This window comes from Egretta garzetta, unplaced genomic scaffold (assembly GCF_000687185.1).
Source record: "Egretta garzetta isolate BGI_Z169 unplaced genomic scaffold, ASM68718v1 scaffold45, whole genome shotgun sequence".
NCBI classification, from domain to species: Eukaryota; Metazoa; Chordata; class Aves; order Pelecaniformes; family Ardeidae; genus Egretta; species Egretta garzetta.
Window position 1 is genome coordinate 6,429,711 of NW_009260028.1, and position 15,681 is coordinate 6,445,391.

General features: G+C 43.0%; 1 protein-coding gene across 1 annotated transcript in view; it reads right to left on the reverse strand.

Moving 5' to 3' along the window:
• Positions 1–15,681, reverse strand: part of GRIK1 (glutamate ionotropic receptor kainate type subunit 1) — a 75,966-nt gene that overhangs the window by 20,426 nt on the left and 39,859 nt on the right. The window contains exons 7-11 of the mRNA XM_035896464.1: positions 14,195–14,302; positions 9,854–9,967; positions 8,472–8,675; positions 7,624–7,847; positions 2,358–2,476 (exon numbers count right to left, since the gene is read on the reverse strand). Of these exons, the coding sequence (XP_035752357.1) occupies positions 2,358–2,476; positions 7,624–7,847; positions 8,472–8,675; positions 9,854–9,967; positions 14,195–14,302 (769 nt within the window). The remainder of the gene's footprint in view (positions 1–2,357; positions 2,477–7,623; positions 7,848–8,471; positions 8,676–9,853; positions 9,968–14,194; positions 14,303–15,681) is intronic.

The following is a 15,681-nucleotide window of genomic DNA, read 5'->3' on the forward strand; positions in this document are numbered from 1 at the left end:
GCTGCAAGTGCAGCCTTACGGCGGCACAAGACAGTAGGCGGAGAAGCCCTCTGTGCTGAATTTGTGGGGTGAGATGCCAGCCCCCCTGTGATTTCCTCTAGCAAAAAGTTGTTTGTGAAAAAGCAGCAGAATACATTCAGGTCGATTAAGCTCGAGACACCGGAGCCTATTAATTATGCAGTGGGTTTGCTTTCGTGAGGTGCTGAGCACACTCTGTTCCCAGCTGAACCAAGCGGGCCCAGCATCTCTTTTGATGACTCCCATGATTATTTCAATGTTCACCTTTTTGAGGGCCTTGATTCCAGCGAGAAGCAGTAATACATGCTCCATGCTTACCGACTTCGCCCTAAGCACCCTCCTTAATGGGATAGCCCTGCTCTGACCCACCACCTGGCTGATCGGGGGCTCTGACGGATAGCTTGCCTTTCTGAAAGTGATAGTTTCTCTGAATGGATTGGATGAAATGTGCCCTGTTTGGATGCTTTCAGAGTATGCATAACACATCTGAGACTTTCAGAGGAAAAGCAGGGGAAGTAATGTCTAAATAAAAACATTGCTAGCAAGACTCGGGGGCAGAGACGATACTTGCTGAAGTCTCTCTAGTGCCTTTTTATGGCAGACATGACAGCCAATCCTGATCCAGACTTTGCTCACGCTCTGTAGAAAAGAGAAAGTCTGATCATCACATTTTAAAATTTAATAACAAGTGGCTTCCAATCAAGCATAACAAGCAGCTGCTGCCGACAAGAAAGAGTGGAACGCTAGATGCAGAGTTTCACAACCATTCACATCATGTCCAAACTCTTCACATTAACGATGATGCACTTACAATCACACGCACCACAAGCTTGTACATGGAAACATTTGTGTTGCCTTACAAATGTTTTTTCTTTCTTTCTCTCTTTGTTTCTTTCTTTCTTTCTTTTGTTTTGTTTTTAATCTTCTTGAAAGACAAGCAGAGTCTGGTTGGGGCTGACTGTCATGTACCCAAGGTAGTGGTAACGAGCAGACACTGCATCCCACAGTTTGCTGTGGATGATGGTAAACTCCAAAAAAGGCAGTACATCGAAACACAAAATCCTGGGGCACTTTCACACACAGGGCAATCACAGTCATATACACACACCTGCCTGATACTGTAAAACCTCGGCCTGTGTTTTACTGATAAATTGGAAGGAAAACAAAGCAAAAAAGGAAAACAGAATGGCTCTTCCTTCATCCAACCTCCTTCAAAGTAATTTCTGTGAGGAAGCTCTATATCCTGTCAATACATTAGCGCACCGATAAAAGCAAGTGCATCTTAGGTACAATAGCAACTTTATTCTCTACTATATCTAGGAAAAAAATCCTCCTCATTTTTTCTTTACTGCTACTCACGCCTGTTAAAGAGGGAAGAATAAACTGTACCTGGACGAATGCAGAGATGGTTTTATATTCCTTACTTAAATGTTTAGGAATTTAATACCAAGGTACTGCTGGGCTTTCCTCTGGATTGCCTTTTGGTTGTTGTCATGGGGTGGGGTTTTTTTGTTCAGCTTTGATTCAACTTGAAATGTTTGCCAGAGAATATTTTCATTCTTTTCAGTGGACCCTGTCTTTGGTGAATAGTGATTTAATTGGAAACCTTAGAACATACACACCACAAATAAATGTGTTTAGTACACATATCTGTTTGACTTCCCATATGGAGTAAGCTTCACTGCCTTCCCTTGTCAACTGAGTAAAATGTCAGCTGTTTCCAACATCATCAGCAACAGGGACTTGTGACTGGGTTAAGTTAATGCTTCTAGTGCTGGATGCATTTACAGAAGGATGGGACTCATACCTGCAGAAAAGCTATAAAAAAAAGGTTTGGTTTTGGTTTTAAACAAAGTGTTTGACAAGTGCCAACAAACTTCACAACCCTTCTGAAGAAAGAGCATCTTTTTTTGTTTGGCAGTTTTTCTAGGGTAGCTAAGGCCGTTACTGTTTCCGTTGGGATGGAGCCCAACCTTTTCCTCTTGCCAAACCTCTTACACCAATAAACTAACTTCAGCATGAAGCACTTCATGTCCCTCTTGTGATTATTTTACATTTCAGCTCCAGAATCTCCCGTGTGGCCCTGTCCTCTTCCCTTCCTCTCATGGATGCTTCCCCTCCTTCCTCCTGCTGCAGCCCTATTCTGGGTTTCACAGGTTCCCCTCCTCTGCCTGCTCCCGGTCGCAGTGGCACGTCGTTTTCTTCCTTTCTTCTATCGCTTAGTTTCTGAGATCAGGTTTTACAGTATACGTTGGATTTACAGAGGGTGGAGTTTACCAGCACAGAAGCCCTTGAGCAGACTGTGGGACGTGTGCGATAACGAAGTGTAACCGGTGTACCTTGCTGCATGAGAGCTCCAACTCCAAACCAGAAACTATTTAGTAAAGTAAAATTGTTTTCCACCACATCTGAGTCTGGGTTGCACGGGTGGGGGTTATACCATTCATATGGTGTAAACCTGTGGCAGTTAACAGAAACAATCTGTAAACATAAAATACTGTACAAGTGAAGAGGTTAATGAAGGGAACACGGAAAAGAAAACCTCAGCTGAAAGGCTGTCCGCAGGACGTCTCGCAGCTGCCTTGCGCAAGCTGAGGAGCAGCGCTGCGATGCCAGGAGCCATTTTCACAGTCCTGGATCTAGCACAGGGCTACTCCCTCGCTCCTCCCGCTCTCGGGTTAGAGCCCTCGGGGAGGGACTGCTGCAACGCCCCGTGGCTTCCCTGCCTGCTCCGCCGACGGACAGACAGATGCTTGCAGGGGCGAGGGGGCAACTGGAAGCCACGTAGCTGTTCCTTGGTGAAGCATTCAGAAAATAATGAAGAGGTAGCAGCCCTCTAAGGGCAGCCATTGTTGGCTGTCCGTGGCTGAGACGCTGGATGCTGAATGTGCTTGCCCAGCACGAGGCTGCCGTGGCAGCAGAAGAAAAGGCTGCCGATCATTTGAAGGCATTCAGGAGCAACTGCAGAGGATTGCCTTTAAGGGCAGAGCTCTGCTCTATTCCCCGTGCGCCGTCCTGCAGCTGCAAACCGTGCCCTTCTGCTCTGCACGACACGCGGCAGAGTTATGTTAAGGACCGTTTCTCCCCAAGGTACCTTGCCTGCTGTTGCTTCCCACTGCTGCGTGGCTTGCTGTATACATCCTCATGAAGTCTATGAATATAGCTTTAATTGATAATGTCATGCCAATACATTTTAATTACTGTTCCAACAATATAATTAAGCATTGAATTTATGCACGGTTGCAAGCAGTGCCTTGCTTAGCTGAAGTAATGAACTCTGAGACTAATGAACCCACTAACTGAAACAGTATGTAGCTTAGGATGCCATTAGCTGCACAATATTACCATTACTAGCACGATAGCATAAAAGATCGTAACAAAAGACGCAGTTTTCAGGTTCAAAATACAACAGTTCTATATACACCAGTTAAAAGAAAAGCAATCACCAAATTATAGGTCTCAAATTTGTGGTAGAATAATGGAACCAACTGTTGTGTGGTAACAAAATCGATCCCAACTCAGTTCGTGCACACATGGGGAAACACAGCCTTAACAAGAGGCCTGGAATTATAACCTGGAGGTCACCTGAGCTTCCAACCACCATAGAAGTGAAGAGGTCCCATGCTGAGTGCTCACCCACAGGGTCCTGGAGTGTTAACACAGGACAGTGAGGAGATGTACAAGTAGCTCTGCCTGACCTGACTGGGAAGCGCAAGGCTGGGATCTTGCATCATTTCAGGCAACAGCCACATTCAGTAGGTTGGACACAAATGTCTCCATCACCAACAGAGCAAAAAAGCAGTTGCTAGAAAGTGGCAATGAAATGCTGGCAGCAAAACTCTTGCCAGACTGGAAAGATTTTTATAGTGCTGGGCATACATTTTAATGTGGTACTAGGGTATTTATTTCTTTTTCACCTTGAAACAAAAGCTGGTTTTCTTCTTGTGTTTCTATTGCTGTGCTGAGCTCTAAGAAAAAAATGGCTTACAATTCTGCTCCATTTCACTGCTCGGGCCTTCTGTTTTCCTGGCCATTTCCCCCTGTTTTTTTCCCCTCTTCAGACCTTCAGCAGTAGCTATGCTGAGGTTTCTGATAAAGAGGAGATGCTCAAGGTCTCATAAGCACTTTTTTATATAAGCTCTGTGTGTCTTTATTCACCACTGCTGGTTACCTCAGCTACCTCTCTCCACCGTCATTGACATCAACAGCACAGCTGATACAGCATTAGTAGCAAAGGGAAATTTTGGCAGAAAATGCCTTGTTCATTCAGTGCCAGTGTACTTAGGAAAAGAGCTTTGTCAGTCTGTAACCCTTCACAGTGATAAAAACTTCAGTGTTTGAGTTTAAAAATTAATATAACAATGACAGGGCTACATAAGGCTCAAAGACAAATGAGAAATTATTCAGCTGCTGAAAAGTCTGAAGAGATAACAGGAAGATTATCCCAGTCTATGAAAATTATTCCCAAGTATTTGTCTTCCATGAACTGATGTCAAAATACTGTTAACCATTTAATTTACTGTGGCAGTGTTAAGAAGGGGTTGCTTCCTGAGGTTCTTAAAACCAGTCTAACCCATATTGGCTGAAACACTTGGCAAATCTTACAGAAATCTTGACATATATGGAGACGTGAACAGGTCTAGATATGGACTGTAAGAATGGCTTAGCTTCTTGGAATAAATTAAAATTTACAAAATCTAAAGTAAATTAAGATGATGTGAACAGTTTTGCGTGCTTCAGCCTATAGAGTCGCTATCTAGTTAGGCACTGCTTTTAGGCATGGGTTCAAAAAGAGGTTGTATGTCAGAAAAAAACATTCTGGTAATTACAATAACTGTTTTGCTGAACTAGTGTGTTCTTTTCTTCTTTTCCTAAAATAGGTGGGTTATGAGAATGATATGCAAGCTTCATATATTTGTTACAAGTCATGTTTTGCGCTGTGCGTTATGAATGTGTGGGGGTCTATACCTCTAATGACATTTAAGCCTTTTAGCTAATTTTAGCCACATCCGACAAATAGGTAGAGTCCTTAGAGGTTATTATGCTCCTGCAAGTATTGTGAAACCGTGCAGTGGTAGCCCCACTGGGAGAGAAGCTGCAGGATGAGCTCACAACTCGTTACGTATCAGTTAATCCACACGGGAAAGATCGCCTATAAATCCTTCAGCTGCAGGGAAAGCAAACACATAGACAAACAAACTTCAGCTGGCGATCACAATCCGTCATGAGACACAAATCTGTCGGGAAATCAGGCTTCATCAGTTACACTGCTCCTGGAACTACTGCTTTTTAAGGAAGATTTCCAGCAACAAAACATAACACAGTTACACAGGGCAAACCTATGGATTTACCCAAAGACTACACTGTGCTTTGGAGCAATATTTAACAGCCAGGAAAGAAATGCAAACAGGATTCACAGTCGATGATTTGTGAGCACCGCGTGTTTCCCTTTGGTTTGCTCCTGGCCACACGTCTGCGCATAGGCAGCCCTGTGAGCAGACAGAGGACCCTGATGCTTATTTATTCTTGCAAACTTGATGCTGTTATTTTAAAAAAAATAGAAGCACCAAGGATAACTCGGGCTTTGTTTTCCCTTCTGCCTCTTCTGAAGTGGAGAGGACTGTGGGATGTTTTTAGTCTTGGCACACAACTGCAGAAAAGTCAATCTGTCACAGCCGGGCAGATTTAATATTAGTCATGAATGAGATCATGATTTGCGTACAGTAAGAGTTATTATTTATGGTACAGTGAACCACTGCAAGAGCTTGTGGGAAGTCATGACTAATTGTATACAGTCTCATAGCTGCCAGGGATGGGTAAACTCTTTTACCTAGGGCCAAGACTAATAAGTTAAACCATGACCTCTCTAATTCCCCCCTCCTTCTTGACATTCTCAGAAATTTAAGGGAAAAAGCAAATCCCACAAATTTCTGTACTTTGGTACCAGTATAGAAACATGCAAACAAGCAGAGTGTTCGCATAGGTTGTCCACCTGGAACACGGGTTGTTCAGTGGACCACAGAGAAATGTACGTCCAAGGCCAGTCACTCTCAGCAGAGCTGCTCGTGTGAATAAAGATTTTGCAGGGCCGTGTCTTTTGATTAAAAGAAAACAGTGAATTGGAGGAAAAGCAGAAGGAGCTTAATTTGACCTGGCCCACACAGAAGTGGAAGTCAGGCACAATGTGCTATATTATCAGAATTAATGATTCAGATTACAATTATTTTATGACCTCTGAATGAGGCATATGTATGTATACGTTGGATTATATACATTATTGCTGATTTCTGAAAGTTGAATGCCATCATTTGCAACAAAACCGGCAGCATTTCTGTTACTTTTGCTGTAATACCAATGTGTGGAATTCCAATGATACATCCCTTCAGTTCTTATATTTCATAATATAAATGTTTTCTCAGGCTATTTTCCATATACTTTATTAATGTGGAATATATTGTTGTATATGCAAAACAATACATAACAGAAGTGGAGAAAGGCTTAATTAGGAATCCTAAGTAAAAAGAACCAAAACATGCATCTCTGTGAAGCACTAATAAAAATATTTATGTTTTCAATTATAAAAAGGAAATAAACAAACAGAGTTGGAAATTAAATTCCAAGACCTCTATCTGAAGAAAAGGACAGTAACTATGCCAGTTCAGAGTCCAGGTTTATTCAGGAGTATAGAAAAAAGTATGCCTGAAAGGACCAACCTCCTCTGACAAGTTTCTAAATTCATTTTCCTTCATGCTTAGTTTGCTCTCGTTCAAAGCCCTAGAGCGACTGACTACACAGATTGTGGTCCGTGGTCTCTGCAGCCACGGTAAGTAGCTTGTACTCAGTTTGTGAAACCGTATCAGCTGTCTAGAGTTTTTAAGTTAAAGTTCAATGATAAGGGTACAGTGCGCTCTTCTGGCCCTCTGGAGGTGCGGCTGTGGTGCACTGGTCCAGCAGCTTTATGGCACACCTGCCTTTGAGAACATGATGAGCTTTGGCCTCATTTGGAAAAGTGGCGTGTGCGTGCTTATTTCCTGCTGGTTTTGAATAGGGGCATCGCCAGGAGCCTGCCACTGACAGGCAGGGTGCCACCTCAGGACAGTGCTGGGAGAGAGCCTTGGGTAGACATCACCTTGAGGATTGTCCCCTCAGGTTCCCCGTCACATTATCTTGTGTTTTCAAGGGAAAATTAGCTGAGCTAATTAACATCCTTCAGCAAAAATATGTTCACATCTTCTCTCTTACCTTTTAACTGTATGCACTGTCAGTGGAAAAGAGAAGTGCTTACATGCAAGCAATATGAACTGCTTTTCAACATGTAGTCTGCCGAGGTGTTGTGTACTGACAAAGAAAGGCTGACACATTTCATCGGATATTTCTCTCTGTTCAGCCCTTAAGGAAAGTAAATTCTCATCACATTGCAATACATAAAAGTGATACCGGAGTTGACGTGAAAATACCGAGTGACTTTCTGGAATGTTGTGGTTTAGGACTGGATAAAACCCTTAGGACAGTATTATACTATATCTACTTTGCAGAGCCCATGCAACACCTATGGGAGGAGAGGTAGTTAACGTGGATGCATCTAAAACTGCATCTTCAACTTACCTTGCAATGACAAAGAGGACACAACTGACTCCAAGGCAGGCTAGGAGAACATACATCCAAATATCAGGAGAAAGAGGGTTTAAAAAGGAGAAAACACCAGGGTTTGTTCCATTGGGCTTCCGGTACAAGATACTGATTCCCAGTGTCATGAAGGGCTTGGAAAAATCAATTACTTTCTCTCTTACGTAGGTAATAGTGAGAGGAGCAACAGCCAGATCAGCTTTCTGAAAATACAAATGGGAAAATGCTCATTCTTCTTCACATTCAGCGAACGCACTACTATTCCTGCCATTTTTCCCCCCCAAGTATTAAAAACTAAGCAAATTTGACTATAAATCTGACGTATGCGACAAAATTTAACATTGCTAGGATATTGCTTGGTACATGATAATCGATTTCCTCTGTTTTGCAGGCAGAGGGATATTTGTGGCTTGCATGTGAATAGGAGAGGTATGACAGGGAGGTGGGGCTCGGGCCTGTGCAAGGGGGCAGACTGTGAACAAGGACTGCCAGAGGACTGGCAAGGACTACGTCCACAGATCAGAGGCAGCCGCAGGGCAGAGGTGAGCTGGAAGCTCAGCCTTTGCCTTTGGAATTTGTAGCTGAGGGGCGGGCAGGACCCGTGCAGGCTCAGTGCCTGCTGCCCCACAGCAGACGGAGGTTGCCCCCAACACCCGTGAACTGTTGGTTCAGATGTACTGACGTGAATTCCTACTCTGACACATGGCAATAAAGACAGACCAGTGGCTCCAAAAAAATGAAAACGAAAGCAAACATTTCATTTGGGCTGGCTTTATATCAAATACCATAGGTGAAAGTAGAATAAAGAGAGAAGGATTCCATCTTACATGATCTATGAGTTCTTTGACCATCCCATTCCACTCTCCTTTGTCATTCTGGGCTCCATATTTACCGTCAGAAACTAGTTTGACCTCATAGATGAAGCCTAAAATATTTGACAGCTCCTTTAGTAAGTCCAGGCAATAGCCCTCGAATCTGTCATTTCCATACAAGGGCTTGTCAGACTTCTTGTACATAACATAGGGATCTTCCTACAGAAAAAGACAGTAGACATGGAGCAATAGAAATGAGGTTTGTTTCAGATTATATCAGTTTCTCTAATTTATGTTAATAATTTAGATAATATAAATGGATTGCAATTAGACAGAAACCAGTAATTTACCGTGTCCATTAAAAGCTGTTTTAGGTGTGCTAACAAATTGACTGAATCAATTAACGATAAGCATAAGGGCCCTAGTTTTCAGTGGAACAGATCATTCATAGCTTGCAGGAGCTTTAATTAATGTAGTGCTTAGCAGCTCCAAAATGAGACCCAAGATCTGTACTCTGCAGTGTCCCACCCTGGGGACAGGAAGGGATATTGAAGGAGAGAGAAGCCTAAATAACAGAAAAAGAATCATAAGGGGAACCTAAACTTTTATATTCTGTGAGAAATAAATCTTTACTGAAAAAAATAAATCTTCAAAAGTACAAAATAGTTGTGAGTTCAAAAGGTATTCACATGAGAGAATGGAGAACAGCGTAGGTAGATTGTAAAGTACCTTGTTGCTTTTCTTTTTAAAGGAATTTGGACAGGGGAAGATCTAGGCAAGCAGGTTTCTGCAGTTTAATGTGGCAAAAGACCTCTGGCAACAGAAAAGGAGTGTAGAGGGAGCCTTTGAGCTGTTTCCCTCCTCCTGAGGAATTAGGCAGAATAATTGAAAAAAGTGGCATTACCGGCCAGGGCAAGAGCACGAAGCAGCACAACTTGTGAATACCCAGTTGCATATTTTCCATTTATCATAGTAAGGACATATCTCAATCTGTCTATCCACTGTTTGCTTCTTTCTTTCAGTCCTCTTCATCTCATTTTCAGTAAAAAGGGAGGCTGTATAAGCACTGATTACAAAGCTGAGCATTTGTGTGCGTTAATTCTTCTGGGAAGAAAAGCATGCAGGGTTCGCCGCTGAAATATTGAAGTAAGTTAAACAGTTTTGGAGGCGGAGGTTCCCGAGAGTCTTTCATTTGGCAGGGGGGTATTTTTGAATCAATCTCGTGGCCAGATGAATGCGTACGTTGATTGTGAGTCTAAATCAAAAAATTTGCTTGAAAACGGGCTAGTTCAACAAAACGTTGCTTAGTGTGGAGGAAAACAGCCTCTGTGCAGGTCAGCAACGCCCGCATCCTGCAGCGCCGCCGGGCGGCGTCACCTCCCCCCCGCGAGACTTACCAAAATGGTGGTGACGATAAGCGTCCGGTTAGCCAAGGAATCCGTGATGTTGGTCGATTGGCCCTTGTTGCTGTCTGTCATGTTAAGGCCACTGTATGAGTTCCAAACCCCAATCTGCACAGGAGAGAGCGGGTGAGCGGCTGCCCGGCCACCGCAAGCCGAAACGTTTCCCCCAACGCTCACCGCCTGGGAGGAGCGCACGGGCTCTAGTCACCACAGAAAGAGACACCAGCAGAACGCAGTGCTAGAGGAGGGAAACGGCTGTAGGTCTGAGGAAGGCAGCAACATCAAATGGCTGATTTAGAAAACACAGGGAACATACGGCCCTTTCAAAAGCAGGTGGAAATGAATAAGCTGTAAGAGTATAAGGCACGGCACTACAGTCGTGTATTAGCCAATTTGCTACAGAAGTGGAACACGTTGAATTTGTTTCCTGCTAAAAAATGTCAAACGTCTATTTTTACGTTTGGGGTTTTTTTTAAATTTTTGTAAATGGTAGAGTTGAAACATATGGCAAGACCTCTCTCTTCCAATTCAACAGATTAAAAGCTTAAATAAATATGTTGAAGCAGATTGATGGATGCACTGGCCTCTTGCTTCCGCTGTGCCTTCAGCAGGTTTAGCAAAGATTATTCTGTCATTTCTTGACTACTATATATGACAGAGCTAGCAAGGTGATACCGTTTCACCCACTGATCAGTATTTGCTCAGTAAATATAAGTGGCCAAAGGCAAATCCCTTTGTAGCCCCAGAGATAGTGAAGAACTGCAGTATTTAATGCCCAATCCAAAGCTTCACGGGAAAGATCTTCCCGATTTCAGTGGATTTGGATCTACACCTTGCGAGGGCAGAAATTATAACCATGTTGATTTATTCAGATAAATATTTACTTTACATAAAGACAGTCTGAGAGCATCTTCAGGGGTTTTTTGCCTTTAGATTTATGTACCCAGCGCGGTTGAGGGCTGATGTGAGAAAACTCCATGCAAAGGGGCTGGCTCAGGCAGTTTGGTTTCTACTGAACATTTGTGGTGAGCGCCAGATGGATGGCTTGGGGGCCTGACATCGGCCATCCGCACAGCCCTTCATGCCGCTGCACTGCTCTGCCAGCATGTTTCAGCTCTACCTGGGAAGGATCATCTTTGCTGGGGCTGCCAGTGAAGCTGTCAAGTAAGCCTAAGACAAAACCAGCTTACTTCTCCTATGTCCTGAAGGTCTCTATCTGCTGTCAGATGCTCAGTCATTTCAGACCCAGGCTGGACTCTTTTTCTATGGTTGTTAAGTGGGACAGAGATGGTGTTGCCTTTGTACCAAACGCAGCAGATTAGCTTGTGCCTGCTGAGTGTGGATTTGGGGTAATAACTGTATAATTTCAGACAAACTTGGCATTTGTGTCCCTGGGTGCCATTGCTTTCGCCTTTCACAATCTTTTATTCCGAAGTGTGCTCAATGAGGATAGTCATGCCATTTTTTTTTTTTTTTAATTACATTTTGCAAGTGTTTATCAGTCATTCCCTTTGTTTCCAAAACAAGATCAGGTTGGGAAACTGATCTGGAAAGTACACACGAAATAAATGTTGGATATTATGATAGCCTGTGCCAGGAATATAGTAAATAACCAGTGTCCTTGAATTTGCACCAAGGTGGCTTAGTTAATCAAAAAGCTGTTCTGCTCGTTGTTACTGACTTGATATGGTTTTATCGTCTGGCAGCAGGGCAGAGAACAACCATGAAGAACATGGAGCGACACAGTCACAGTGCATACAAAATACACTAGGAGACCAGTCTACGTCTGGATAAAAGAATGACACCGCAGGTCAACCTTGATTAGAGCGATGGAGGAGGTCAGAGGGGCACTGGAAGAATGAGGCCAAGGTAGTACATCACTATGGTGAATCCAGGGGATTTATTGCAGTTTAGTGACAAGTTTGAGAAGTGTCATATGCCCTTCTCAGCAAGCCTGTGCTCTGAACCAATTGTAATTTGGTTTAAATCAATTCAGCATAACACAAAATGCCTAGAGTCAAAAGCAAGATTGGTTCAATAGCATTCTGCACGTCAGGTAGGATGATCTATTCACCAGTAATGAGGGAAACGGGGGCCTTTGTGCCTTAGCCTGATTCACTGAATATTAAAACAAGGTTATTAAGCATGTGCTTTATAAAAACATGAAAAGAGTGCTATAGGATATTTTGCACGGGTCTACTCTGTAGCATTAAAATCCCTCTCAAAAAACCACAAAACCAAAACCTTTTTTAACTGTGTATGTGGGAGGGGTGGGAAATAATAAGATCTGTGTGAAATATGTACAAAATATAATTCTAAGTGTTATAAGAATTTTTTATCTTGTGACTCCAGATCATTTTAAATGTGGTAAATGCAGGGGTTATCTTCTCCATACAGAATGGGCACCGTGTGTTGTACCTCCAGTGGGGAGCAGCGCATGGAGCGGGTCTCTGACTCCCACTTTGGTGCCTTATCCACCAGGCAGAGGCACCCCATGTTAAAAGAGGGCTGAGATTCCTGGGCTAATTTAGATCTTTTGTAAACAAGCTTAGTTCCAGTTTCTGTGTGTTAGTGAATGACAGCATCCACTTAATTATCTATATTATTTTCTGTAAGGAGCTAATAACACACTCGTCAAAATTTTGAGTCAACAATGCTCGAACACTGCCTGCACAGTATACATTTCGTGGGAGGCAAAAAAAACCCCACCCAGCACTGCACGTTAAAACAGTCCTCGCTGCTGATGCTAATATACATTTGAAATGGTGCAAATTTACCACTCATGGTGAATCGTAGGTGAGTCAGGAATGATAACAGCTGAGAAAAGGACTCGTTTTGCTGCAGCCAAGAGCCTCTACTCTAAGAGGAGAAAAGCACAGGTCCCGAGAAATAAAAGAATAATGAAAAAAAAGATTTTGGTGAAAAAGCTGAATCCTGCCAAGGTATTTTTACTATTTGGAATTACAGTGTGGGACAAAACTTATTCTACCAGAAAAATTCATACTCTCAGATGGACTGTTGTCTCTAAACTGCAATATGAGAGTCACTATCAAAACCCAAAGGATGAGTCTGAAGACCCAGCCCAAAGGTTTTTTGCATCACCCGTCTGTGTACAAACCTTCTTCCACACTTTATATAAATGATTAGAAACCTCGCCAGCAGCCTTGGTACAGAGAAAAATAAACAGAGTGCTTCATTAAAAATGAAAAGAGAACCAGTCTGGAGAGCTGTGTGGGAGCAATTACATTTAAAGTCTCAATTAACCCATCAGCAATTATCATTCGGAGTCAAGCCAGCATACACAGAGCAAGGGACAACACTGGCATGAGCTGGTGGTGTTACCTGTGTTAAGGATTTTTGGACACCCAGAGCAGCCACCTCCTAAGCGATGGTGGAGGAAGCCCTGCAGTGCCCATCGGGAGCCCATGTTTGCTGGCTGAGGGTTGGGGCAAGGCCATCCCACCTCCTTTCGGGCCCTCCCCAAGTCCCCCTTGGTCTCCAGGACGGGCTCCTGCTGGAGACGGCAGGGTTTGGATGACAGCAGCAGCGCCATCCAGCTAGTGTGAAACATGGCCAAAAGCGCCCATAGCTTTGGGCTCCTTCCTGTGGTCTCTGCAAGTCAAGGAGCTCTCCCTGCCTCCCCTGCATCTTCAGGAGAATTTGTAGGTGGTAAAGTAAGGAAAAAAAGTTCTCTTGACATGGATTTTTTTTTTCAGGGGCATGTTTCCCTGTGTGGCCTGAAGGAATGTGAATTTTATTTGCCTTTTGTTTGAATGCAGAACCAGTTTCTCAAACTGTATCATGCAGAACTTTGTGTTTTCAAAGATGTTACAACTCACTTAGTTCTCTGTAGTCTCACCATATCAGCACAATTTATGATAAGCAGTTAGGGATGTTAGGGAAAAAGAACCGACCTAATCTCAAAAACATGAAGGATTTGGAACATCTCAACTCTCGTTGAGGTTATTACTCAAGCACCTTCTTTCCTCTCTCGCTCATGTCACATTTATTAAAAGCAATACATGTAAGGTAAGTCTAGGGTTTATCTACACATATGAATGCACCACACCAAGCTACAGTGGCAAGAACTGAACATAACGTGCACTTAAAATAATTATTTCCATTCAGATAATTATTGCCAGTCCCAAATTCCCATCCCGTACCTCGAAATACAAGGTACGCATTGTAAAATGATAAAACCATCTTAGTAGCTCTGTTTTAACTTTGACTTAAATCTTGAGAATAGCGGTTTGTACCTCAAGCTGAGGAGAATGGACTTTCCTATGTCCCCGTCAAATTAGCTTTCTGTCATTGTTTTACAAAAGATGCAGTTACCTTTTCTGTTCCTTCCTCCTTGAGGCTAATAATGTCCAAATCAAAATCCTTCCGTAAGCCGTCCGTTTTGTTGAAGGTTATCCGCCCTGTCAAGCCATCCCACCGTGCCTGTGTGAACACAAAAACACTCTTCCCTGTAAAAACTGATAGGAACTACTCTGAAGCCACAGCAAATATGCATTTTAAATTAAGCGTAGCGCTGAATCACTTCCAAACAGCTTTTTAAACATACACGTCTTTGTTACTTTGATAAAAAAAAACCCCTTTCTTCAACTTTTCTGTTATTTAGTTTCTCTTCAATATGTTTTGTATTTTACAGTCAGGCACAAGTTTGTGACAGTTTATATATATTGATTTACATATGTCTAGTACTGTATATAAAAAGATACACTAAAGAGAAAGAGAGAGAGAATAAAATGTGTTTCACACATGCCCAAAGACAGGGCAGTTTTGCACTGTGTAAGAATTCACTGAGAAATTAAAAAAGGAGTCTGCTTTGTTCAGGCTTCGGGTCTGAACCTTGGGGTATGACAGCCTAAATCCACCAGCCTCGCTGGAGTGATCCTCTTTACCCCAGCCCAGAACCTTTTAAGCTCTCCATGACGAATGGGTAAAAAATGGCAATTGGTGCTGGATGGGAGTCCCCAGAAGGTCCTTAATGAAGGAAGGTAGCTAAGCATCCCAAAGCACCAAAGCTTTCTCAACATTTCAGTTGTGCATTTCTTAGTCTCGTGTGATAGATACTGCCTCTGCTACTCAGGGCCCAGAAAGCCAGATTTTTCCAGGCAGAGATAAACAAAAGAAGGGTTTTTGTCATTCTTGCTTGATTTCTTGGACAGGTTGTGGTTAAATGTCCCCCACCAGCGCTGGACTCCTAATGTCCTGGACTTTGCTGAATTGTTTCGCTAATACCTACTCAGTTTGCATCCCCAGGGAAGAAGACACAAGTTCCCAAGTAAGCAAACGAGGTGTATGGCTCCTAATAGGAGCCCTGCCACTGCCTGTGCTCATAGGTGTTGATGGCACAACGATGGTGGCTCTCAAAGCAGGCTTTCGGGAGAAATTCAGCCAGTCACAGAGACCTCATAAAAACTGTGTAGTGCAAGGTACACGCAAGTCTTAGGTACGTGTTTGAAGTACAGCATACAAGTTGCATATGATCGGTTTTGGTCCAGGCAGCGTTTTAATGTTCTATCGTAATTAAGTGAAATTGCATTTTCCTTGTTTTAAACATTAGCGTCAGGAGTAAGTTAAAGTGGTGGACTTTGTATATCGGTCTGCATAGCCACGACGTTCCCCTGTGCCAGGGAACGCTTCTTCAGTGCAGCAGGAACAATGTCCAGAATTAACTTCCTCTGCAATTTAGGTTTTCTGTACATTGTAAGCTTCCCAGTGAGCTTGCTTTCTTTCAGATGAGATCTATCTGTCTGTCATAGAGCCCCCATTTTGTCCCCAAAGCTGAAGCTTATCTATAAAAGAAAGTATTT